General features: G+C 41.9%; 3 protein-coding genes across 6 annotated transcripts; 1 reads left to right on the top strand and 2 right to left on the bottom strand.

Annotated features, from left to right (window-relative positions):
• Window positions 1–367: 367 nt before the first annotated feature.
• slc7a4 (solute carrier family 7 member 4) lies at window positions 368–4,464 on the bottom strand. The gene is made up of 4 exons (XM_084550773.1): window positions 3,391–4,464; window positions 2,588–3,288; window positions 2,334–2,442; window positions 368–1,166 (listed from the first exon to the last, which is right to left on the bottom strand). Exons 1-4 carry the CDS (start codon window positions 4,370–4,372, stop codon window positions 949–951), a joined length of 2,010 nt encoding a protein of 669 aa, XP_084406899.1. The 5' UTR covers window positions 4,373–4,464; the 3' UTR covers window positions 368–948.
• A 1,516-nt stretch (window positions 4,465–5,980) lies between these two features.
• dgcr6 (DiGeorge syndrome critical region gene 6) lies at window positions 5,981–8,542 on the bottom strand. Its single transcript, XM_084550981.1, has 5 exons — window positions 8,060–8,542; window positions 7,764–7,924; window positions 7,479–7,579; window positions 7,228–7,368; window positions 5,981–7,075 (listed from the first exon to the last, which is right to left on the bottom strand). Exons 1-5 carry the CDS (start codon window positions 8,161–8,163, stop codon window positions 7,007–7,009), a joined length of 576 nt encoding a protein of 191 aa, XP_084407107.1. The 5' UTR covers window positions 8,164–8,542; the 3' UTR covers window positions 5,981–7,006.
• Window positions 8,543–8,776: 234 nt separating this feature from the next.
• Window positions 8,777–24,007, top strand: rasal1 (RAS protein activator like 1). 4 transcript variants are annotated; one of them, XM_084551936.1, is made up of 21 exons: window positions 8,777–9,036; window positions 9,306–9,362; window positions 10,670–10,783; window positions 11,135–11,196; window positions 12,356–12,485; window positions 13,443–13,524; window positions 13,718–13,858; window positions 14,030–14,121; window positions 14,757–14,874; window positions 15,067–15,220; window positions 16,520–16,584; window positions 16,896–17,008; window positions 17,633–17,825; window positions 17,988–18,125; window positions 19,072–19,216; window positions 19,819–19,991; window positions 20,820–20,957; window positions 21,207–21,342; window positions 21,896–22,016; window positions 22,169–22,245; window positions 22,378–24,007. In XM_084551936.1, exons 1-21 carry the CDS (start codon window positions 8,972–8,974, stop codon window positions 22,524–22,526), a joined length of 2,463 nt encoding a protein of 820 aa, XP_084408062.1. In that variant the 5' UTR covers window positions 8,777–8,971; the 3' UTR covers window positions 22,527–24,007. The 4 variants fall into 4 exon arrangements, 3 of the variants coding, with proteins under 3 accessions (XP_084408062.1, XP_084408060.1, XP_084408061.1); XM_084551934.1 differs by having other exon boundaries at window positions 20,820–20,993; XM_084551935.1 differs by having other exon boundaries at window positions 8,778–9,036; window positions 14,757–14,856; window positions 20,820–20,993.
• The last annotated feature ends 108 nt before the right edge of the window (window positions 24,008–24,115 follow it).

Below are 24,115 nucleotides of genomic sequence, written 5' to 3'. Positions count from 1 at the left end.
TGCTTTGATATGCAACCTCATGCCAACACAGAGAGAGGGGGCGGTGCTGAAGGGCTGAAGGTGCGTGAGAAAAAAGACTGCTCAAGATCAGTGACACAAAAAAGAACAGGGTCACGGGGTGAGATTTAGGAGATTAAGTGATGTGTTCGCTCAGTTAAAAGGTGAACAAAAATGACCGATATGGACAAATAGTGGTACATGCAAAACATAGAATATAACACAGATATAGTTGCACACAAAACCTATATAAAAGAAAATATAATCAATAATAATAGAAAAATAAATACGTACAGAGTCTTATAATGTAGAATTAAATACTTCGTCAGAAAACAATATACCTAGAGAAGTCTATGATTACCAAGTGAAGTTTGACTAAATGGATCCAAATGATTAAAGCATATGGTTTCTTCAGTGGCTTCGGGGAGAATGATCTGAGAAAAGTCGAAAATGTAAACTCACAACTCTGTGCATTCTTCTGCTTAACTTAAAAAATGCAACAAATGAATGCTTACTTTGCCCAAACTAATAACTTTCGAAAAGAAAAAGTTCATTTTCCAGCTCCAGAGCTGTGTTAACATTTAAAAAATCCTCCACTGTTTGTAACAAAGAAAGCACCATATATAATCTACAATGGCATGGACTCTGACAAACTGGCAAGGTTGCAAGAAAAGAGCTGGTCTTGAAGGATATAACACAACTTTGATGCTAGAAGTTTACTGGACAGTAATAAAGCTCTCTATTGTACATTTGAGTATTACAAGATATACAAATAGGCCTCACAATAAGACAGGGAGAGTGTATCCCATCCTGTGGTGTGCATACATATGCATAGCAACGAGTACAGACTGTCACGTGCTAAAGGGAGTGAGATACAGAATAAACTAGTGATAGTACAGAGCATGAGTGGGAGACAACAGACAAGACCAGGCAGTTGTAACTGGTCACACATCATCTCTGTCCTGCACACTCCTCAGCTGTCGAGGGAGTTGATGGACTGATGTGGTGCGCTGAGGTTTCCACTTGACCATCGGGCTGGACGGACTGCACTGTCTCTACCAGGCTGCCGCTGGGCAGCACCACGTACCGGGCCGCCATGTCTTTGGGCTGCAGCTCCCGTATTCCCTCCTTACTGTGCCAGATCCCGTAGCCAAAATACACGAAGAGACCTGGCAAAGGGACAGCATGAAATATTTGTGACTGGAGCATTAATTCTAACTGCAATGAGAACAGTGATGTAAACATACACTTAGTGGCAAAGAGTTTACTTTAGTATGTCATAAAAATCACAATTATACGGCTAACATAGCACAATATATAGTATAGTATAATTTTTGAATGCTTTGTTGAATGTTTAAGCAGCTTATTACATTAACCTTTTCTGTTCACAATCATGGATTAGCTTGCTAACGTTTGCTAATTAGTGGTAAACACAAATTACAACTTAAGCTGATTGATGGGGTTGTCATTAGTTTTGAGCGTAAGTAGACATTAACAAATTATTGGATGCTGAAATTGGGATCAGATGATAAAAAACAGGAATAAGTGTAATAGAGTAACGGAGGAACAATACTGGCATCCTGCTAGCACAGCTAAAAATATATTTGTAGCTTTATGTTTAGTACTGTCTGCGAAATTCAGTATTTCTGATGATTTGTGTTTACTCTGGTGCACTATTGATTGCTGCTTTAACTCCACATTAACACTGAGTTGAACAAAGAAACCCAACACTTTTTTTTTCCTCCAAAGGCCATTACAGAAGTGTCAATTTCTTTCTCCAGGGCGTGGGAGCTCAGCCAGAGGCCCTGTCATATTGCACAAGTGTGCATCTTGTTAACTTGCAACAGTCTGACAGTGGCGTTTAAATGGTTTACTGGTTCAGAGACGCCTTAAGCTAATGCAGATAATCACGTTACTCAAGTGACCCCCCCCCCCCCCCCCCCCCCCAGTGTCAGGACATTAAGGCCGTTTGACCACCACCTACGTCCTCGGAGGATTGCTGACGAAAGGGGAACGTTTCTTTGCCTCTTTAATAGCCCGGAATACACTTGCTTAATCTGGTGGTGTAACATTTACAGTACATACTGTTCACTAGCAACAGAGGGGCAGGTGTTTTATGACAGTCTATTCAAACTGCTCACTAAGCTAACAGACACGTCACATCAAGAGTAGACTGTAGACTGCCGGCTATTATTTGTGTGGACTGGAACTGGTGTGCTCACTACTGCCAATAATTTCACATTTGGTTTAATTTAGTCATGTCTTTGTCTTGCAAGAATTAGTTTTGAGGAACTATGCCAAACAGTTTTCTCAGTCTAGTTCTGCTGCCTTCTTACCTATAGCAATCCATACGGCGAATCGAATCCAGGTTAAAAGGCTGAGCTTCATCATGAGGAATACATTAAAGAGGATACTGGCACCTGGAGTCAATGGAACCAGAGGTACCTATACAACAATTAAAGTTCAGTCACTCCTCATAGTTAATTTTCATGACAACAATTGACATAAATTAAACTGTAAATTATATTTTTTCAACATTACCAGTTTTGCTGAGTATATTTTACCTGGAATAATATCAGTAAAAGCTCACCTGAAATGTTTTGTTGTTCTTTTGTGGCTCATGAACCCATATAAGCGCCAGGCTAAGAAGGAAAGCTAAGCTAAAAATCACCAGAAGCATTGTGAAGCTCCAGACCGGGAGCTGAAGCTGTTTGTTTCCAAATTCCAGCACGGCGCAGAGGGACACTGAGCTGACAATCAGAGTCAGCACAGAGAAGGCCACCACCTCGCCCGGCTCGCAGTCACCCAATAGCCTGTCCAGGTACGGCTCCCAGCAGGCCCTCAGCTGCCCCACCCCACGCCGCTCTCTTGTCTTCTGCCTCTCCACCAACTGGAGTTTGTCAGAGAACGACTCGTATTGCTTCAGCTCTCCGGTGTCCTCGGTTATGGTGTGAGCCTCTGAGGGGGCAGGAGAAGGCTCGGCATTGGGGTTGGGAGACGTGGAAGCGGTTCCCTTGGCCTTTTCTGGCTGGAAGCGTAGTACAATAACACTTGCTGCCACAAAGGTGTATGCAAGGAGAGTGCCAATGGACAAGAACTGGACCAAGGCCTCGAGGTCAAAGATCAGAGCCATGGTGGCCATGAGGATCCCAAACACTAGAATGGCATTGACGGGAACTTTGGTGATAGGATTGACCCTTGCAAAAATGGAGAAGAACAATCCATCCTCTGCCATGGCATACACAATCCGAGGGAGGGAGAAGAGGTTACAGAGCAACACAGTGTTCATGGCTAGAAATGGGAACAGAGAAAATATGAGTGAAATGTAAAAAAATATACCAGCAACCATTTAAATTACACTTCACTATTACATTATTGAAAATTGACACTCACCACAGATGGAACCCACTGCTACGACAATTCCAGCCCAGCTGTAACCTCGGCGGAAAAAAGCATCCGCCAGAGCTGAGTTGGGGTCCAGTGTACGCCAGGGTACCATCAGTGTGAGCACAGCGGAGACCAGGATGTAGGCTGATGCTGCCAGTCCAAGGGAGATAGCAGTAGCAATAGGAATAGCCTTCTGGGGGTTCTTTGCCTCCTCACTTGAGGAAGCAATTACATCGAAGCCCACAAATGCATAGAAGCATGTGGCTGAGCCTGCTAGTATTCCCGACATCCCAAAGGGTGCAAAGCCTCCTTGTTCCTGGCTCCAGTTAGCTGGTTCAGCTAGCACAAAGCCAAACACCAGGATGAAAACAATGACAGCCATACTAATGGTGGAGAAGATGTGGTTGAGGTAAGAGGACACTTGAACTCCGAAGGAAATGAAGAACGAGGCAACTACTAGGATTCCTGCTGCTAGTAGGTCAGGGTAATGGGCAAGAAAAGGAACGTGCCACTGCATGATGTGCGTCTCTGTGAAGTTCTGGATAGCATGGTTAAAAATGGAGTCTAGGTAGCCACTCCAGGCACGTGCCACGGCAGCACCACCAATCATATTCTCCAAAATCACATTCCAGCCAATGAGAAAGGCCCAGATCTCTCCCACAGAGACGTAGGTAAACATGTAGGCAGATCCTGTTTTGGGAATGCGCGCTCCGAACTCTGCATAACAAAAGGCAGCCAACAAAGAAGCAATACCTGCGAAAATGAAGGATATGATGACAGCAGGCCCGGCCGTGTCTTTAGCCACCGTTCCCGTCAGGACATAAAGCCCAGAGCCCACCATGCCACCGACGCCCAGCAGGGTCAGGTCCACGGTGGAGAGGCAGCGTTTCAGTGATGTTGCCATCATGTCATCTTCTAGCGTCTTGAGTCGGTTCAGTCTCTGACAAAGGCGCACTGCTGGCGCACAGCCTCTCGAACAAGTTGCCATAGTTACAGAGTGAGATAGGCCAGCTGGGTAGGTTGGTGTTGTGATAGTCAAACTGGATCCATTACCTGTCTATGAAGATGACCTGCAAGACACGGCACAACATTTACAAAGGTAAGACTACAAAAAATTACTGCAGTCTACATTTAGAGGTCTGATAATTGGTTCGATATATTTTAGACAGAACCATGGATACGCAGGTTGTAGGATATGATATGTTTAAGACCAACATGTGCCACCTTGGACGCAGATGTGTCTTCCAAGCTCAGCCATTACATTTAAAGAAATTATCTCTTCATCCTTGTCTGCATAGTAACAAATTGAATAGTGTCATGAATATTCAGTATATATTGAACTTTTAAAAATATTTTATCTCAAATATTATGATTATAACTCTTTAACATTAACGGTAACACAATAGCTATAGAGATGCTTAAAACTGTCTGTTGTTAGAGTTAGATTTCTCCAAACAAACTTTGAAATTAGGTTGAACATATTATCACCCTTTAGGTAAAGTCTCTAAAATTAAATTTAGACACCACGTGTACTGTGAAATATCAAGGAAGCATTTCTAGATGGTATGAGTTTGCATTAGTGCGATATGTTTGTGTTTCTGTGGCCCTCTGTGGCCCTCAACACTCACTAGCCCAGTCCACGTCACGTACATGCTTTCGCCGATGTGTAAAATTACAGCACCGAGTACAGTTAACGATACGGGATGAAATTTTCCATTGTCTTTTCATCAGTACAACACACTCATCCGCCTGCCGGCGCAGCATCAGCTGGCATCGATGGACATATGGCGACAACAGGATGCCTCCATTATAATTACGTAACGCTTTATTCCCCTCTAGAAATTAGACCGCTGTCCCAAACTGCAAGCATCGATAACAATACGCACCCAAACAAACGTACACGCCTAAAAGCGAGAGATAAACAAAGGCGAATGGAAATAATCGACGTTTTAAATGTCAGATAAATTATTTACAACAAGATGGAAACGCAAAGAGAGGATCGTTAGCGCATCATACTACCTCTCTCCTGGATGAGCTGGGAACGCTGCGCTACAGCTCACTTTTTCATTCGTGAGTTAGGTGTGATCATTAGGTCATCGCTCTCTTTATAATAAAGGAGGGGGGATCGTCAGTAATAACACGAGCAATAAAACGATCCATTTTACCGTGTCTGTTCAGGGTTTTTCCATCTATGCTGCCGCTCCAGCGCGGTTGGAAGTTACCGGGGTGCAACGCCTGGTGATGGAGTGGAAGGTGCACCGAGGAATAAAAGCAACATACGCTGCCCGGACTGCTTCTTAAAGGCGCAGCCACCTTCATTACGCTCCTGCTGAATGGGCTTCCCCACTGAGCCCCACCCATAATATTATAGCAGGAGATTGTTAGGAGGATCTCATAAGAGGTATCCCAGATGGGCAAAAAAAATAATATTATATATTTATAAGATATAAATACGAACACGTCTGAGAATAAGTCATATTACCAGCTGATTACCAGTAAAAACAAAAGAATGAAAGCTTAATCACAATTTATTTTTATACCAAGGAAACATGGAAGCCCACAGGCCATGTGAGCAATGGAGAAAAAATATATCATTATATAGTCAAGACTCCTTATCATGGAGCTTTAACAGGTGAGCATCTTACATTTGATCTGTGTCCAGCTCCAAGAACACAGATATGAGTCCTGCTCTACAGTATAGTGGAGAGCAGTGTGCATGTATTTTAAGTTACATGTAAAGATTTTCCAAATGAAGAAAAGCAGGTCATAGGTTCTGTCCAGCTGCAGATTTATTTATCCATCTCGCTACCCATGAATAGGCGCAAACCGTTAAAATATTAGTGGCTTTCTTGTACATTTATGGCCCATGATAAACATTTACCATTACTGACATTGACACTGACACACTGGTACTGAATAAAGTAGCCATTGTAGCAGAAATATGAGAAATATGAGAACAGTGCGGGAAATGCATTACAGTTCTGCTCAAAATAACAGACTATTCAAAACAGAGCCAGAACACTTTGTGACACATTTCACACCTCCTTTACATCTTACACATTTTGAATCAGCACAATAAGGCCATAAATAAACAACAGATTTATGCTCAACAAACAGCAGTAATATTTGGAACGTTGAAGAGTCCAGCTTTAATTTTGACGTCTCTACATTATTGCCGCTAAGAAATGGGCACATGAATCAATAAAACTTCCCCTGTCACCTGAAACGTTGCAAACTGCTCCAAAGACTTTGGGAGACGTTCGGAGTCTTTGGAGTTTCGTAGGCGACCATCTCAAAGCTAGAAGGCCTCAGCTTTAACACCAGTTAAAGCCATCTCTCTTCATCGCTGTGTGTCCTGGAACGTGTATACAGTGGGTCTTCCTAATTGCACAATGTGAGACAAAGCATTTAAGTTGTCACGGTGTGCTACATCTCTCCTCCAGGACTTGAACCAACTTTCTCTCGCAGATTTATGACACTGCCAGTAAATACACTCAGACAACATGTGTTCAAAACTCTCTGAACTTGTTGCTTCTTAGAGATAGCAGTGTCACATAATGTCAGTGCGTCTGTGGCCACTGAACTTATTCACAATTGGACCTCTGTATCTTTCTCAAGGTACTCAGGATTGTGACTCCTTTTGTTGAAGCTTGAGGATCAGTTCAAGCAGGTTCATCTGCATCGTCAGCTCCTGAAACGCACAGTGGTTAGAACAATATGTTAGGACATACATCACCCTCTGCTGGACATTTGTCTCCATAGCAATGTACATGTTTTCTATGCAATTGAACCATTTGTAGCATTCGTAATTCAACTAGTGAGTAGGCGTGTGTTGGCAGTAACCTGAGGATTAGTAGTGATATAAAAGCCAGGAACTCCTGCCTTCTCCAGGGTGTTCTGCTGGTCAATCACTTTTTGATCCATTTCTGCTACAATCTTCTTATCCATCATTCTTTGCTCCTCCCGCGCACGAACCTCCAGAGCCTGATAACGCAACACACACATATTAGTAAAGCAAATGGCATGTATCGGTACCGCGATCATTTCAGTAAATTAATGAAACATTGCTGAGGCGATGAGAACTCAATACTTACATCTAGCTCTGCTTGTTGGTTTGACTTGAGAAGTGCAAGGTTGTGAGACTTGCACGACTGCAAAGCATCTTTGTGTTTTCGAACAAGATCTTGTTTGAGTGCTACACACGGAAGAAAACAGTCAATCATTGAAAAGAGAAAGAAAACGCAGAAAAGCAGGTTTAATGTTGGATAGAGTTGTGGACTTGAGGGGACTAAGTAATTATCCAGGTAACAGACATGGAAATGCTTCTTGGAGCAGACCACATTAGTCACTGCATGACTCTTGTTAAGCGAGGCACCAACCTTGGTGTTCACAGTGCAACTTTTGCCTTTGGTTGTACAGATTTTTCTCTGTCAGATGCTGAATATCCAGGAGGCCCTGCACAATCTCATATACTGTCCCATCTATGAGTGCCAGAGCCAGGTCACTCAGCGTGTTGTAGGACAGCCGCTGCTGGAAGGAGCTAACCATGGAGAAGAATAAAGCAAAACAAAGAGGATGATGTTATAAGTCGCCCATATACCTAAAACTAGACCTTTCTTTGTGTAACCAGTTCTCTGAAATCAGTGGACTAAGTATATCCCGAGGGTGACGATACCTTGGCAAATCTTTGACTAAGGTTTGCAGTTCAGATAACAGGTAGTAATGTCTTTCTTGCTGTTTCGTAGAATCACCGTCAGTGACTCCGGAGTAACCATCCATCCTTGTAACTGGAGAGATGAGCACAGTGCAGGACGATGTTCAGCACATTCAGCTAGCTAGCATATCCGGGCTCGGCTAATTTATGTATTTTATAGTTGAACGTTTTCGGAAACGAGTTATTTATTTGAGGCTAGTCTGCATCTGCAAATCTTCTTACGTGAACAAAATGCGGTACCATTACTAAACCAAATTGGTAGGAAGGAAGGGAATGTTTTTAGCTATGCTTCCCTTTCATGCTAAATAGGACCCCAAGCTGCTGGCTGTCAAGATGCCTGTCTGTAATTACGCGTGTGAAATAGCAAACTATGTTCGCCAGATGGCGCACTGTGCTTCCTTTAGGATCAGCTCCTTACCAGGCGTCACCATTCACATGTACGGTTACTACAAATGATCGCAACATCGTACCTAAAGATGCAATAACGTGAATTACAAATATATTGAAAATATGTCAGATACGAAAATAAATTCTCTGTTGTTTTTGCGAATGCAGCTAATTAATGTTTATGGCAGGATGGGCATTTGTGATGGTCTATCAGTTTAACCTGTTTAAACGGTGAGCGTAATGGTGACAACACCAAAGCCCCGTTCAGCCCAATGGTTCAGCCGCTCTCCCTGTGGCTCCCAGTGTTTCACCTGCCCCACTGACTGGACTGCGCCTGGGCTGCGCGCTACTGGTGGGCTGTGCGCTGTCACGAGCTGAAGGTGTCATGAAACGAAGAAAACTCACTTGCGGAGGGGAAGAGCTCTATTTATAAGAGCGCGTATGGGAACACAGGAGAAATTGGATTAATAGCTTGCTCGACTGAAAATGGCCAAAAACACATCTCTTTATTTTCGCATTGTCGAGGGCAGGAACCTCCCGGCCAAAGACGTGTGAGTAATTTCGGCATGTGCTTCTTCTGTCTTATAGCCTCAGCATTGTTTAATAGCCCCTTGTCAAGTTAGCTAGTTATGAGAAAAATTACAATTAAAATGCAATTTTCTGGTAGGCTGTCTCCAGTAAATTGATTAAGGTGATAGGTGATTTAGTCAAAGACAAATTGACCTCAGTATAATTAAAGACAACAGAAAATTAAATTAAGCTCACTCCCAGGCAAATACCACATCTGATTATGTCGTATTTATTATTTTATTTTTTTAAGATCCGGGACCAGTGATCCATACTGCATTGTAAAAGTTGACAATGAAGTTGTTGCCAGGTAAGTAGGGAAATCTGCACATTACTAGAACATATTGTTAAAACAGGAAACATATAGTGTTATAGCGGAGCTCTCACGTTTTAATATCTTTCTTCACAGTTTATATATTTGCATCAGTTTAGTGTTCTGGCTGTGCTCCCACTACTCTGCACATGTAAACCAGGGTGGAGTGTGTGTGATCAGTGTGGTGGTGCCCACAGCGTGGCCCCTCCATCACAGAGAACCTGATACTGGTCTGGCCTTTAAAACACCCGCAGGTAACCATGGAGAGGGTGCATCAATTATTGCAGGGAGCACCCGGTGCAAGCAAGGAGAAAGCTGGAAGTAGAATACACCAGTGCAGACGCGGTTTCACTTGAAGATGGTGATTTCCTCCTCCGAGTTATTTTCGATAGCCGCTGGACTGAGAAGTGTTCGGACATTGACCCAAAGTTTCTAGGAACACAGTTTGTTGTGGACTTTAACAAGAACATGGGGTGAATTCGGTGCCTATTGTTCCATCTGGCATGGCGAGGGAAAACAGCACACTGATTCACTGCAAACACTCACACTAATTATCTTGTAGTGTTACAGGCCAACTGACTTCTCAAGTGTGATATTCATGCATGATGAGGCTGGTAGATTGCGGTGGAAAAAAATGGGTACAGTACAGTCTTATAGAAACACAGCTGTTTGTTATAAGGACACAGGGTCAGGGTATTCTCTGAAATCTTTTTATCCTGTTGACAGCGTGGATTATAGAAACAAAACAATATTTACCAGGCGTGTCTTGGTTTTATTTTTCTAAATATATTTTATAGATGTTTTATAGAAACACTAGTCCCACAAGAGTTTGCTGAAATAAAATGAAATGCTTTAAATCTTTAAAAAACATATCATTATCAACTAACTATACAAAGATTATGACTCAGTCGAGGAATAATTGACACATTTACATTGATTTTAAAACATACTGAGGTTAGACCCTTATGAGCGTTTATAAAATGCCAGAAAGCAACTCTTACCTGGAGCTGCTATAATTTTTACGCAGGATATTTTAACTTACCCAGTAGTTTTATCACATGACCTCTCAAAATGATGCAATGCCGGTGTGACCCCGCTGTCAGATGTTTCATATGTCACTATGTTCAGTGCAGATCAAAATCACAAATATAACTGTTCAGTAAATCATCAAAAAAGAACTCAACAAAGAAACATCTTAATAAATGTAAAAACGAACAATAAACTTTTACAGTCATTTGTGACCCCTGCCATTATGCATTCACATGATGTGTTTCTCTGTGAGCATGTTAAACCTCTCCTTTCAGGACCGCCACAGTGTGGAAGAACCTAAATCCTTTCTGGGGGGAAGAGTACACTCTGCACCTTCCGATGGGTTTCCACTCACTCTCTTTTCATGTCATGGACGAGGACACGATTGGGTAACACTGTCATCCAGAAACGTCTCAAAACAAATCATTTATATTTAACCATTACTCTTAACTGACAGAGCTCTGCAGTTAATTTATAGTCCTCAATGTTTGCTTAACTTGGCTCATGGACTGATATATTTGGGTTAAATCCTCGTGCACGGCAGAAAAAAAAACTCAGGCTTTGAATAAACAAACATCATCAGGCAGATGGCCGATGAGACTGAGTGATTAAATGTTGTTTTTTTTTTCTCCTCTTCTCCGGACCACCAGTACTCTAATCATTTAACTCAAGAACTTTGATCGTATTTTCAGTAGCTTCTATCTGATAATCTCTTTTTTTTTTAACATCCTTTTCTGCAGGCATGACGATGTTATTGGAAAGATTACACTGAGCAAAGAAGCCATTGGATCTCAAGCTAAAGGTATGAGTGAACAAATCAGTCTGTAACTGGAGTTTATGACCAGAGCTCAGAGGTTAAACACACATGGTTCCCATGATAGAGTCAAAAGTCAGAGCGACTGAGGAGACATGCTTTTTTTTTTTTAGTCTGGGAATGTTTCTCAGTGTTCTCTCACACATTTCATTTATCACATTTGTCAGTCACTTTTTTTTTTTACTGTTTTCAAGATATTCATTGATGAATTTGTTATTATGATGGCCCTCCCGGTGCTCGTCTATATAAACTCTGGGAATGTTCCCTCGTGCATCATAAACCAATTTTTTAAACCCGTAGTGGTGTAAAATGAGAAGATCAAGCAAAGCTTTTGAAATGGCTCCCAAACATTTGATGAGTGGCTCTCTTACACCAGAGTGCGAGAAATCAGTCACAGTGTTTACCTCAGCACTAAATGTAGCTCCTCCTATGCTGTCTTGGCCAGGCGTATGGCTTTTAAAATATGGTCTGTCGTGATGGTGTTGTAGTTTTATTACGTTGCCGGGGGTGTTTATTGGGGAATGTTTGCTGCATACCGATGCCTCTCTTTTGAAAGCCACCTGGCATGGCCTTCACTCCTGTGATTCATTGCTACATGATGGCACTGAGTCAGTTACTCCCTCGCAGGATTTTTTCTCACAGCCTGGCCTTGACATTGTACCATTTTTTATTTCTGATAGCAAACAGTAAACTTAATTTACATGCTGTTCAGACTATCTATATTTTTTTTGGCTTTGCATGCCTTCACCTTAAACTGTTCTCGTAAGAATTATAGAGATTTTTGCACAAACGTCTGTAACTCAATACAAAACAATGATTTGTTATACATTTAATTAATTAGACCACAAAATATATGAGTATTATTAGTATTAGAAATACGCACTGCAATATCCAGATCATAAATATTGTTTACTATGCAAATCCTATGACAATACAGTAATTGTAGATTAACAAGTGTCGTTGAACAGATCTCTTCCTCAGTTGTCTTATTTTGACATTAGTGCTGAAGTTACTAGCAGATTCACCACTTAAGAAAAAACACTGGATTGGAAAACACGTGATATGCAGCCCTAGTTGTCACATCTGTTGTTATTCTTTTTCACTGTTTGAATCTTTAGAGAATAGTATCTGTGTGTGGTCTGTTCAGGGCTAGATAGCTGGATGAACCTGACCAGGGTCGACCCTGATGAAGAAGTCCAGGGGGAGATCCATCTGAGTTTGGAGCTTCTGAAAGATGCAGAAAAGATTTGCCTGCGTTGTCGAGTCATTGAAGCCAGGTAAAGAGAAACCTTGACACTGCTGACAAGATGCGAGGAGCTCAGTTAAACATCATAATCGGAGCTTTATGCAGATCTCTAACGTCAGGGTCGAGATAAATGAATAAATAAATAAATGAATACTTACTCACTAAGTGTGTGCTTTGAGTGAGCTAAGATGACTTCACAGCTCACTATGTTCCACAATTTGTATCATGTCCCCACACACACACGCAACAAAATATGAATTTTATGATTTTAACTGTAGGTAGTGACCCACTGGAGGCAGCAGCTGTTTACACAGTATTTTACTGCGCCTCAAATGATGATGGTGTTTAGAGCGCAAAACTTTGATCAGATCTTGCGTGGTGACTTGCGGCACATATGGAGACACATTTCACACATACTTGAATCTGGACACTCATCAGGACGCTCATTAGTACCAGGTCTTAACAGGGCCTTAGAGACAGTAGTGGATGACCCAGAGAGCAGGGTTGAATCAAAGGGGTAGATAAACTGTAGAAGCATGGGTAAATGTAATTTCTAATGGTAGAAATAACATGTAATCATCTTATTTTAAGTTTCTATAGCTGAGCTGCTCGTAGCAGAGACCCATCAGCGCCATCACTGAGCTGAAATCTTATCACCATCACCCCGCAGGCCTCCACATTCCCTACTGAGTCACACTGCCACTATCGCACCACTCACTGCCCCATCTGTGTGTCCCAGCCTACAATCTCTCCTTCTCAGGCAGGGCACTAATGAGCATGTCAGTCAGGGCCCGACACTGTGTTATTCAAACACACAGATGAATGTGAAAAAAAAAAAAAAAAGAATAAGGTCAAGTATGAAGTAGTGTTTTTGTAGTAGTATAACACTAACTAAATTAATTTACAGAACAGATAATAGGAGTTTGCAGGAGGAGCATTTTTATGTATTGATAAATTCTCTTGTCTTTTGGTCTGGTGATGCCCACAGAGACTTGGCTCCGAGAGACATTTCTGGAACTTCTGACCCCTTTACAAGAGTTATTTTCAACAACCACAGTGCAGAGACATCGGTGAGCTCCATGTGCATGCATGTACAATATATTTAGGTTGCACTGGAGCCAGACGTTTGTATTCTTCCGCTGATGATTGTTTGATTGTCTGTCTTTTTATTTGATATCGTTGTACAAATAAAGGGACTGAAGTGACAATACGTGTATTGAAGGGATGTCGCTTGTTAGGATTTCTAAAAATACTTCATTTTAGATTATCAAGAAGACCCGTTTCCCGCACTGGGGAGAGACATTAGAGCTGGAGTTGGATCCAGAGGAGCTCAGCGAGGAGGGGACCATTACTGTGGAGGTCTGGGACTGGGACATGGTGGGCAAGAACGACTTTCTGGGAAAGGTGAGGATGCCATAATTATTTATCTCATGATTTAGATGTAATCTCATGACTGCCTTAAAATGTATTTTGAAGTATTTAGAAAAGTATTTATTTCCAAACTTAAATGTCTCTAACAGATGTTCTAGTCAGACATTGTATCCTTGTTTCCTTGTTTGTTCTTTTGTTGCACAGGTGGAAATCCCCTTCGCTTGTTTGCACAAGACACCTCTGCTGGAAGGCTGGTTTCGTTTGCTACCCTTGGGAAACAATGAGCTTGATGCTGGGTGAGGATTATGGGTGTGTTTGTTTGCACATTGTGCCAACTTTGTGGGTTTGTATTCTTGAGAAGCATTTTGCCTCAAAGACTCAAACTGTAATAACTGTATTTTTTAAAAACGTGCCCAGTGAAAGAATTTGCTCTCCTCCAGGCTCTCTTTCATGCATATAAATGAATATTCACAGGTGTATAGCCAGGTCTCTGACAGCATCTGTTCCGGGAGATAATTTTAGAACAAAAACGGTTGAGTGAACCGCAAAAGGATAGTGTCAAAGTAAAGTGAAACTCAGAGGTTCTCTGGGAAATGACTCACAGTTTATAAGAGGGGAGGGGGACACTGCTGAGTGGAAATTTGTTAGAGACCTACTTTCATAACAGTAAAATTGGCATTGGTTGGGGAAAGCAGTGTGACAAAAGCTTTGACAACTTTCCTAACCAATAGGACTCCTTAAGAAAATGTTATTTCTACTGGCACAATATTAGACCAAATATGTACAAACTTATCTTCAAATAAGTTAACAGTCCACAGAAATACTTTGAATGTACAGTATACTGTGATTGCTGTCTGACCTATTTTTTGAAAGGCCTTATTTCAGTATAAGATCAAGACCTGCAGAGAATCCCCTTCTCCTTTGTTTCCAGTGGAAAGCTGGGAGCGCTGCGTCTGAAGGTGCGACTGGTGGAGGATCGGATCTTGCCGTCCATGTACTATCAGCCACTCATCGACCTTCTGGTTGAGTCGGTAATCTCCCCTACAGAGGTCAGCATCACTGCTCCTCTTCATTTCTTCTCGATCATCATGTGAAGGGACTGCTGCATGCGTCACATCTTCCCCTCTCTAGTGCTTTCCCTCAACCTAATCCACACTTATCCACCTACTTCATTTATCCTACACTGGCTTTCCAGTGACGCGCACATTCTTAGACGATGACCTTGGTACTCCTCTTCCCAGGTGGAGGATAGCAGCGCTCTGACCATGCTGGAGGAGGTGACCACTGTCGAGAGCAGGCAGGACGTGGCCATGACTCTGGTGAAGATCTACCTGGGACAAGGCCTTGTGGTGCCCTTCCTGGATTACCTTAACACCCGGGAGGTCAACCACACCGGTAAGAAAAAAAGTCTAAAATATTATAGTCTGTCTGAGACATTATGAGGAACTAAGGTATACAGAGAACACCTGCCAGTTTGCTGTTGTTGTTCCACTCTCCTGAGACGCTCAGGCGGTAGCTGTTGTTTAACTCTGAATTGACATTAGGGTCCCTGAATGCTGCAGTGATGGTCTGTGTGTGGGCAGTAAAATCCAACCAGCTCTATATTTACTACCCTGATGCCAATTATTTACTCACCCAACTGTCTTTTTCATGGCTTCTCCGTGGTCTGGATTAGTCATGTTTTTTTTGCCTCCGCAACATATCCCCATGATAATTCGCACTGAGTTGTGCTCTGGTCTTTGGGTTCTGTTTGTGTAGTTTGAGATAATAAGCATAGTGCCTAAGTTTCCATAGCAACTCCACATGATCTAACTGCTTGATCAGGAATAGACGCCGTGAGCAGTCAGACATTAAAGTTCGGCACAGGGGGTAAGGGTAGGAAAAAGTACGGTACACCCACTGAGCTGTAATGAAAACCTAGCCTTTCCCATAGGCGCAAATATTTTACCTGGCAACTCAGTCTTGTCACCATGGATATTTTAGTATCACCACTCTGAAGGATTTACATAATGCTGAAGCAAGGTCAGTCTATGCTCAGTTGTGAGACTAATGCCTTTGTTTCTAAAGCAGATCAATTCTTGGCCAATACATCAAACTGAATAGAAAGCCGGCACATCCAAGAAAGGTTTACAGGAGCCAGAACTGGAGGCAGGAAAAGACAAAAGCACCACACAGTGTATGAATAGCTTCCAGTTTAATGTATCAGTCTTAGAGGGTTTAATCAAGCATGATTATGTTCCTGATGAGGGTCTCTGAGAAAGTTCATCACACTGATTAGGAGCTGTTAATGTTAATGGTGGGATCCTTTCCCTTGTTTCTGCCTATAGGTATACATAACGCAAAGAGTATTTTTTGGTCAAAAGAGTAGGGAGTTGATGGGACATGAGACAAAAACTGTTAATTGTTGAAATTTGTGGAGAGCTTCACAGCCATTGTTTTTTTTTTTTTATTATTTTTCAATTAGCCGACTAAGTTTAACAAAATCAAGTCAGGTTTTCCTCTAAGGGGTTTAATAATCCTAAATAAAATTAAAATTAAAAATAAATAAATAAATAAATGTTTCAGTTTATTTATAGAATGAAAGTACTGTTATTAACTTTCTCCTTCACCTTGTACTTCTTATAGTTATAAATTAGTATATTGTATTATACCTTGGATTATATGTTGAAATTCTCTTTCATTTTCCTCTCACAGCGGATCCAAACACTTTATTTCGCTCCAACTCACTTGCCTCAAAGGCCATGGAACAGTTCATGAAGGTGCGCTGACATCCCTGTTGTTTTATTTTAAGCTGTGATTGATTTTTTTTTGTTTCCACTGTGAGTGAAAGCAGAATTTGTCTGTTAATTATTTCCAGCCCTTTGGTCGATCCTTGCTATCTTCCTCCTGAACATTCCCTATCTCCAAATGTACACCGAGTTTGCGTAAACATTTTATGATCGTTCAGCTGCATCTTACTGTATCTTGTTTGCTGTCTCGATTATGCAAATTTACACTTTAGACTAAATAAATCGCGCTGGCATGGAGGTAAATGAGGTGTCTCCAACATATGCCATTGTTTTGTTGTCAGGCTGTTGGCATGCTGTATCTGCATGAGGTGCTGAAGCCTATCATCAACCGCATCTTTGATGAGAAGAAGTACATTGAGCTGGACCCGTGTAAGATCGACCTGAACCGCACAAGGTAAAGCAGACCTTCTTCTGGATCGCAATACCATAATCATATTCTGACCTAAAAATAATCCAGGTCTGTTTCACAGGTGCACGTCTTAAACTGCAAATGACTAATGGGGATTCTGGGCTGTTAGATTTATGTCTTCAATTCTCCGTTTATGTGTCAAAATGGTCAAATTGAAAAGATGCCACAGGAGACTGCCCACTTCCTTTACACTTCACCCCTGAGAGAAGGACATCAATGTGAGAAAATGAAAAAAAAAAAAAAAAGGAATGCAAAAAGGGGGAAGGCTGTTGCTTGGCAACTGCCATGAGCCCCCAGAGATGTCTATCTCTGACATGGAGGGAGATCCAGGATCTAACATCCTCTGTGTTTGCAGAAGATCGGCTTACTATCATTGTTGTCTCCTCTCCCTGTCGATATACATCTCTCCTGACATTTTCAATACAGCAGTTCGTGTTCATACTCTCACATTAAAAGACATAATCAGGAACAGGGAGGATATGGGCGACTGGGAATAGATTTGAGTATATGTGATGAAAATGCAAAATTGTGTGTGGTCTGATACTTGAATTGTGTAGATCTCTGTCGCAGGGGTTCAGTCCTTTACAATCTCTTTCTTTGTCTCTGAAGACGAATTTCATTTAAGGGTGCAGTGTCAGAGGCAGAAGTACGGGACAGCAGTGTGGAGATGCTGCAAAGCTACTTAACCAGCATCATTGAATCGATCGTGGGCTCAGTCGATCAATGTCCTCCCGTCATGAGAGTGGCCTTCAAACAGCTACACAAGAGAGTAGAGGAGCAATTTACTGAGCCTGAGAATGAGGTCAGTCGAGCAAAGTACACAGAGAAAAAAATCTAGGATTGAATCTCTTTAAAGCACATCAGTGTATTTGCAGGTCTTGTGATTATAACTATAGCTATCAACACGAAGGAGAAAGTCCCTCACTCGTGGATTTTCCTGTCAAACTCACCATCATTTTTACAGGACGTGAAGTACCTGGCCATCAGCGGATTCTTCTTCCTGCGTTTTTTTGCTCCTGCAATCCTCACGCCTAAACTGTTCCAGCTGAGAGACCAGCATGCTGACACACGTACAAGCAGAACACTGTTACTACTGGCCAAGGTATGGTTCCAAACACAGGCGTACACACAGACGCTGCCATGAATAATTTATTCGTGTCCAGTCATCACACTTAAGTGCATAAAAAACAAACAGTAAAGAGGCGGGAGCCTTGGTTGTAAGGTGACAAGCTGTCTGCTAGTGGAAGAAAAATGGATATTCCAGGAGTAAAACAAATGAATCTGAACGTGTATGTACGATGTTGTCCTTTTGTATCTTTTCACCTTGTAAGGGAATTATGTAACGCTGTTGAATTAGCAGCGTCTTCCTTTAGTTTTGTGTCAATATAAAAAAGTGTACTTAAGAAAACGGAACTGGTAAACTATATCCCTGTGTAAGGATTTCTTTATAATATTCTTTTACTTTCCATCCCAGAGTCTTCAAAAACAGAAAGTAATTTATAATGATTCAAGATTACACACAAATTGTTTCAGAAGGACACAAACAATGAAAAACCGTTTCCTTGTGATAGGCAGGTTGTAACTGAGGTCAAGCATGCTCTTGAATGTGATATTGTAAGTGTCACTAAGATAAACACCCTCGATTTCAATAAAAACGGGTCTCTTGGTCACATGTTAGAGAGAAAGCAAAACCTTTTTCGTCTCCCACATTTGGCTTCTGTGGTTGCTGTCCATGGTGCTGAAGTGCTGTTGCCATGGGTCCTTTACGGAGACGGGGAACGGGCTATTTTTACCTTTGTGTGTGCTGCGTCCAGACTGTGGTTCAAAGCCGACCATCAGAGAGGGCTGTAGAGAGGAACTTCCTCTTCGCCCCAGGCCAGGTGTGGGCTGGACAAAAGGCCTCACAGCATGCTTGGCCTCAGGGACCCTTTTGATCGCGGACTTTGAGATATGCAGTCACTCGCTGAGTTCTGTCAGTCACCTGAGATTTGATGTGATGAAGATGTGAGTTTAGAGTCGGTATTTTGTCTTTGCGTTTGGCCGTCCAGGCACTACAAAGTGTCGGCAACTTGGGTCTGCAGCTGGGCCATGGAAAGGAGCAGTGGATGGCGCCCCTTCATCCAATCATCCTTCGCAGCGTGGCCTCTGTCAAGGACTTCCTGGACAAGTTGATCGACATAGATCATGACATTGGTAAGGCTGATTACACTGAGCACACCACTAAACTTGTAATCAGACGTCCACAGGTCATATTATTGAGCTTATCAGCCACAGGCCACCTGGCAGTGTGGCAGCCAATGTCAGGATTAAGTTAAACAAGGCTATAGTCCAGTATTGAAATATTCATAACTAGCTGGAAGTGTAGAAAAGAGATGACATGGTGAATGAGCTGGCGTGGAGCTAGAATGAGACGCCACACTGGTTATCCATCGTGTCTTGGCTGCTGCCTCACTGTCATGTGTCAGTGTTGTTGTAAAAACATCTTCCCCCTCTGACATATCATGTTTCAGCCTCCTTCTTCACATCACACTCACTCCTTTCTCCTAAAGGCCAGTTTGACATTTAATGCTCTTCAGGTGGATGTGTTGGACAGAAGTGAACGCATGTTATTCCTCTTTGAAGCTGTCCTTCGTGTGGTGATAGAAGAAGACTGACGTGATGAAATTAAAGATAAACACTTGAACGTACAGCATGCTGTTTGTTTATTGGCACAGCACCACCTTGTGTCTGCCTGGATGAATATGCCATTACGCACAGAGTTTGTCTTTACATGCATTTTCTCCTCCGTTCTGCAGTGTCTGAAGTGCCTCAGAGGGCTGTATTCATGCCTTCAGTCACAGTCAAAGAGGGGTATCTCCACAAACACAAGACGGAAGGACCCCAACTGCTTTCCCGCTTTGCCTTTAAGAAACGCTATTTCTGGTTGACTAGTGAGACGCTGTCCTATGCCAAGACTCCTGACTGGCAGGTCGGTATTGACATACGGTTCGTCTCACGAGTATCCATGTTTGCTTTTTAACATTTTGCTCATTAGTGTTCATGTCTTTGGCTTTTATACAAGCCAAACAGATGAGTAAAGTTTGAATAAAAGTCACGTGAAAGTGATTCATCTATTATTAGAAGATGATATGCCGTCTTATGATGAATTAGTCACTGTGTGTGCCCTTTGAAGGACTTTCATCTACTTGGCTCATACAAAAGAGGAAACATTTTAGTTCTTCCCAGCTTGCTTTAATGTATTTGTGTTGATATTCTTCTGAGAAGATCATTAGTGTCATTATCATGTGGTGCCAAACCTTGTGATAATGATCTCTTCTCATTTACTAACAAGAGACCGTGGTGGGGAGCAGCCCAATCTAGCCCACTAAAAAGCTCTCTCTTTGAGCCAGTCTCCGCTTTGTGTGACTGGAATAAAGGCGACGATTAATTGAAGGCTGTGGATATTCATGCTAACATTGCAAATCAGATTGCAGACAATGTCCTGGCCCCTTTTCCTCCATGTCGGAGCACTCCAGTCTCAGTGAGACGCGCTCCCAATGGAAGTGGCTGATTTACACTTAAAAGTAGCCTTTGCTGCCACACTGGTCTCATCTCCACTTCCTCCTTGCCTCATATTGTTCTACATTAATGTGTGCAAAATATTTCAGAAACCACTTAATTAATGTATGATCAGATGTCACCCTTCTTTTACTTAAACCTCAATGTGAACTGCCTGAAGTAGAAGCAGGATATGTTGCTGCCTACATCCGCGTACTCGTGTTAATTGGGGTTGTGGTTTGTGGCTGAACTGTTGCAGGTGCGCTCTTCAATCCCTATCCAGTGTGTGTGTGCCGTGGAGAGGGTGGATGAAAATGCCTTTCAGCAGCAGAATGTAATGCAGGTCATCACCCAGGACAACGATGGGCAGCTGCACACCATGTACATCCAGTGCAAGGTGCATTCGTACCGACACCAGCCAGTCACCAACAAAGTGCATGACCTTTTTTTTCAGTTTATTGCTTTTCTTCTAGACACAACCATGATTTCTTTGATCCATTATTTTGTTCACTGATGACACTTGAATCTTTTTTTCAGTTTTTCATTTAATGGATGCATTTTCCTGTTTGCTGATCCTTTAGTTTGATTCTTCAGACACTTGAATCCTTGCTTCATTTATTTATTTATTTATTTTTTGTTGAAACAGAATGTGAATGAACTGAACCAGTGGCTGTCTGCGATCAGGAAAGTCAGCATCTACAATGAGCGCATGCTGCCCTCTTTCCACCCGGGGGCTCATCGCAGTGGCAAGTGGACCTGCTGCCTGCAGGCAGATCGTGCTGGTAATCCTGGTGTTATTATTTCTAATGCTTCTCTGAGGACTACAGAGTTTGGCAACTAACCTGTTTTACAAGCGTACATAAAAAATTTAGCTCACATTACAAATGTATTGAATTACACCCAAGGCGCCAGAAGGATTGTCAGGAATTAACAGCATCCCAGAGCATAAGTATTATTGTCCATTAACATGCAGGCTTATTTCATGACATGACACTTTTCTGCTTCACCTCTGGTTGACCGACTCGTAGCTGGTTTCGAAAGGCGAATTAGTTCCTGGCAATCCATATTTAATGACTAAACCTTCGATTTGCAGCTGCCATGTTTTTGTTGCTTCAGTGGAGAACAAGCTCAGGGATAACACAATTTTCACTTTCTCATTATTCCGAAAGCTACATGAGAATATATCTTTTGTGTGGTTTCTAACATAATTTTATCTGTCACATGTGCCTTTGAGAAATCAAAGTGTAGAGTAAACCATTAGTAATGCTGGAATTTGGGGTTCGACAAGACAAAAAGACAAAATGGTGATCATGACTGTTAAAGACTGAGTCTCAGTTACAGGCTGCAGTAGAACCCACTCAGCTGTGACTCTGGGTGACTGGAGTGACCCACTGGATCCAGACGTAGAGACTCAGACGATATTCAAGCAACTTCTCCAAGGCAAGGACAAACTCAGGTAGGTGATGCAGTTCATTTACCAGACACTAGAGGGCTATGTTGTGACACAGGAATGCACTGCTCTGCTGTTGCCTCTCCCTGACAATGCAATGAATCTAATATTTTACTGTCACTGTATGAAAACTGTTTATATTCTGACTGATTCTGCAGGAAAAAATATGTGGAGATGCCAGACGCTGATCAGACGTTGGGCAATCAAGAAAAGATTAACTCTGACATTCACCCAGGTTAAATTAAACTCTGTGTTTACTGTGTTTGCTTATGTTAACACCATTGGTAGCTACAAATACTGAATTTCAAGTACGAATCGTAGGATCTTTAAATTACCATCAATGAATCTACGCATTTCTGTCTCGTAGATGGCGCAGAATGCCGCGCTCAGCTAATGAAGGCAGGTCAGAGTATCGCTGCCCGGCTCTTGGCGGTGATAGAGGATCTGGAGCAGGCTCACGATACCTTCCAGCGCAGAGAAAAAGAAGACGGCACCAGTGTCATTCTGAATCCCTAAGCTACACATGGACTGGGATCCATTAATGCCTGAAGGGGATCCACGTCCTGTACCAACATGAGGGAGCATCAGCTATTCACTCTCTAGACTGTCAGGGGGGAAATAGTGGCCGCATGGTGCAACCTCTTCCAGCCTTTTTGTGCATTTCCTGCTGGCTGTAAAGAGCAGAGGGAATTCTGCCACTTTTAATCTTTTTGTATTCTCTGAGTGCCACGACAACAGTGCCGGGGAGAGATTATGATACTTGACGAAAAAGAGGGGGCGAGGGACTTTGAAGCATGATCTTACTTGATATTTTCTATGTAGATAACAAGCAATCTGTTGCATGGCCTGTATCCACTTGTTGTGAAATGTGAAAAGGAGCTTTTATATTTTTGAGATACTGTACAGGACCTCAGTCACACATTTTTATGCAAAAAGCTTCTTGTAGTGTAATCTACAGTACCTGAATGTATTGCTGTTATCAGTGTTTTGTATTTTTACTGAGGCAATTATTTTTTGTCCATGGGCGCATTGTAGCAGTGACATTGACATAACAGGTTATTCCACTTTGACATTATGAAATGGTGGTGGATAAGCTATGACCATAACTCGGCCTGTACAGTGAGGAGAATGAATATTATTTCAAATGTTGCTGATGTCCCTTTATAGAAAAAAATGTGCTTTGGTTTGGTGCTATGGCCAGTCACCTTTAACGTTTGATTCTGATATAATTTGCATATTTAAAATGCCCTGACACTTGATGTAGCCACTCCTGAAGTCATATGGGTAATATTTATCTCCATACAGACAAAGAATTGGTCTTGAATATAACTGTGAGGAGTTACAGTTATGTGGATTACTCCCATTTGATAATTTTACATTTAATTGAGATTATCGTGCCACTACATTTGGCTCACAAGTGTCAGGATATGTTTGAGATGCCAAAGTTGATTTTAGAAATCTAAAAAATAAGTTCAATTTTGAAACGCTGAGACCTTCTTTGGTTTTTAACAGGAATCCATATCCGTTACAAACAAAAAAAACAAATCCTTAAGTAATGTACTGTGCCTGTCCCTTAAACAGAGGGATCAGATTTGTGATCTCTGAGATCTGGTCTCAGCACGCTACTCTGTAGCTGTACAAGATTTTATTCTGCCACAGCTGTGTGGACGGGACAGTTTTACCGCTGTTGGTCTGACCCTATAGTACTGATGCCAGACAATTATTAGGCTACATTGATACAGTTATTGTAAGTGTTTTGGTATATGCAGCTTTCCAAAATTTATTTCACTGATTTGCCACTTGAGTCTTTTTCAGAACTAGAGTGAATATTACTGGTTTGTGAACTTTATGTTCTGTGAATGAGGGCTCTTGTTACGTAAAGAAAAACACACTGCCTGTATCTTATTTTGCAAATACACCATAAAGGTTTGTTCCAAGTGGATTGTTAACTGTGAACACAAATGTATTATTCATTAAACTTCTAATTCAGCAAACAAGTCCAGCATCAAGTTTGTGCCTTGAAAAACTAAACCGACACTTCACAATAAGCGCATTTTCCATTCTCGTTAACTTAAAGGGCAGAAATTATTAATACTAAGTGTCTA

This window comes from Chelon labrosus, assembly GCF_963514085.1.
Source record: "Chelon labrosus genome assembly, chromosome: 9".
NCBI lineage: Eukaryota > Metazoa > Chordata > Actinopteri > Mugiliformes > Mugilidae > Chelon > Chelon labrosus.
Note: the sequence above shows the minus strand (reverse complement) of the source record. Positions and strands in the feature narration are given on the sequence as shown.

What these genes read in the sequence shown, in the direction of transcription:
- dgcr6 (XM_084550981.1), bottom strand. Translation starts at nt 8,163, where the DNA reads ATGGATGGTTACTCCGGAGTCACTGACGGTGATTCTACGAAACAGCAA. An exon ending in ACCAACAAGCAGAGCTAGAT is followed by an intron (nt 7,369 to 7,478) that starts GTAAGTATTGAG and finishes TTGCGTTATCAG; the next exon opens with GCTCTGGAGGTTCGTGCGCG. An exon ending in ATATCACTACTAATCCTCAG is followed by an intron (nt 7,076 to 7,227) that starts GTTACTGCCAAC and finishes TGTGCGTTTCAG; the next exon opens with GAGCTGACGATGCAGATGAA.
- rasal1 (XM_084551934.1), top strand. Translation starts at nt 8,972, where the DNA reads ATGGCCAAAAACACATCTCTTTATTTTCGCATTGTCGAGGGCAGGAAC. An exon ending in CCATGGAACAGTTCATGAAG is followed by an intron (nt 16,585 to 16,895) that starts GTGCGCTGACAT and finishes TTTTGTTGTCAG; the next exon opens with GCTGTTGGCATGCTGTATCT. An exon ending in TAACTCTGACATTCACCCAG is followed by an intron (nt 22,246 to 22,377) that starts GTTAAATTAAAC and finishes TCTGTCTCGTAG; the next exon opens with ATGGCGCAGAATGCCGCGCT.
- slc7a4 (XM_084550773.1), bottom strand. Translation starts at nt 4,372, where the DNA reads ATGGCAACTTGTTCGAGAGGCTGTGCGCCAGCAGTGCGCCTTTGTCAG. An exon ending in AGCAGTGGGTTCCATCTGTG is followed by an intron (nt 3,289 to 3,390) that starts GTGAGTGTCAAT and finishes TCCCATTTCTAG; the next exon opens with CCATGAACACTGTGTTGCTC. An exon ending in AGAACAACAAAACATTTCAG is followed by an intron (nt 2,443 to 2,587) that starts GTGAGCTTTTAC and finishes ATTGTTGTATAG; the next exon opens with GTACCTCTGGTTCCATTGAC.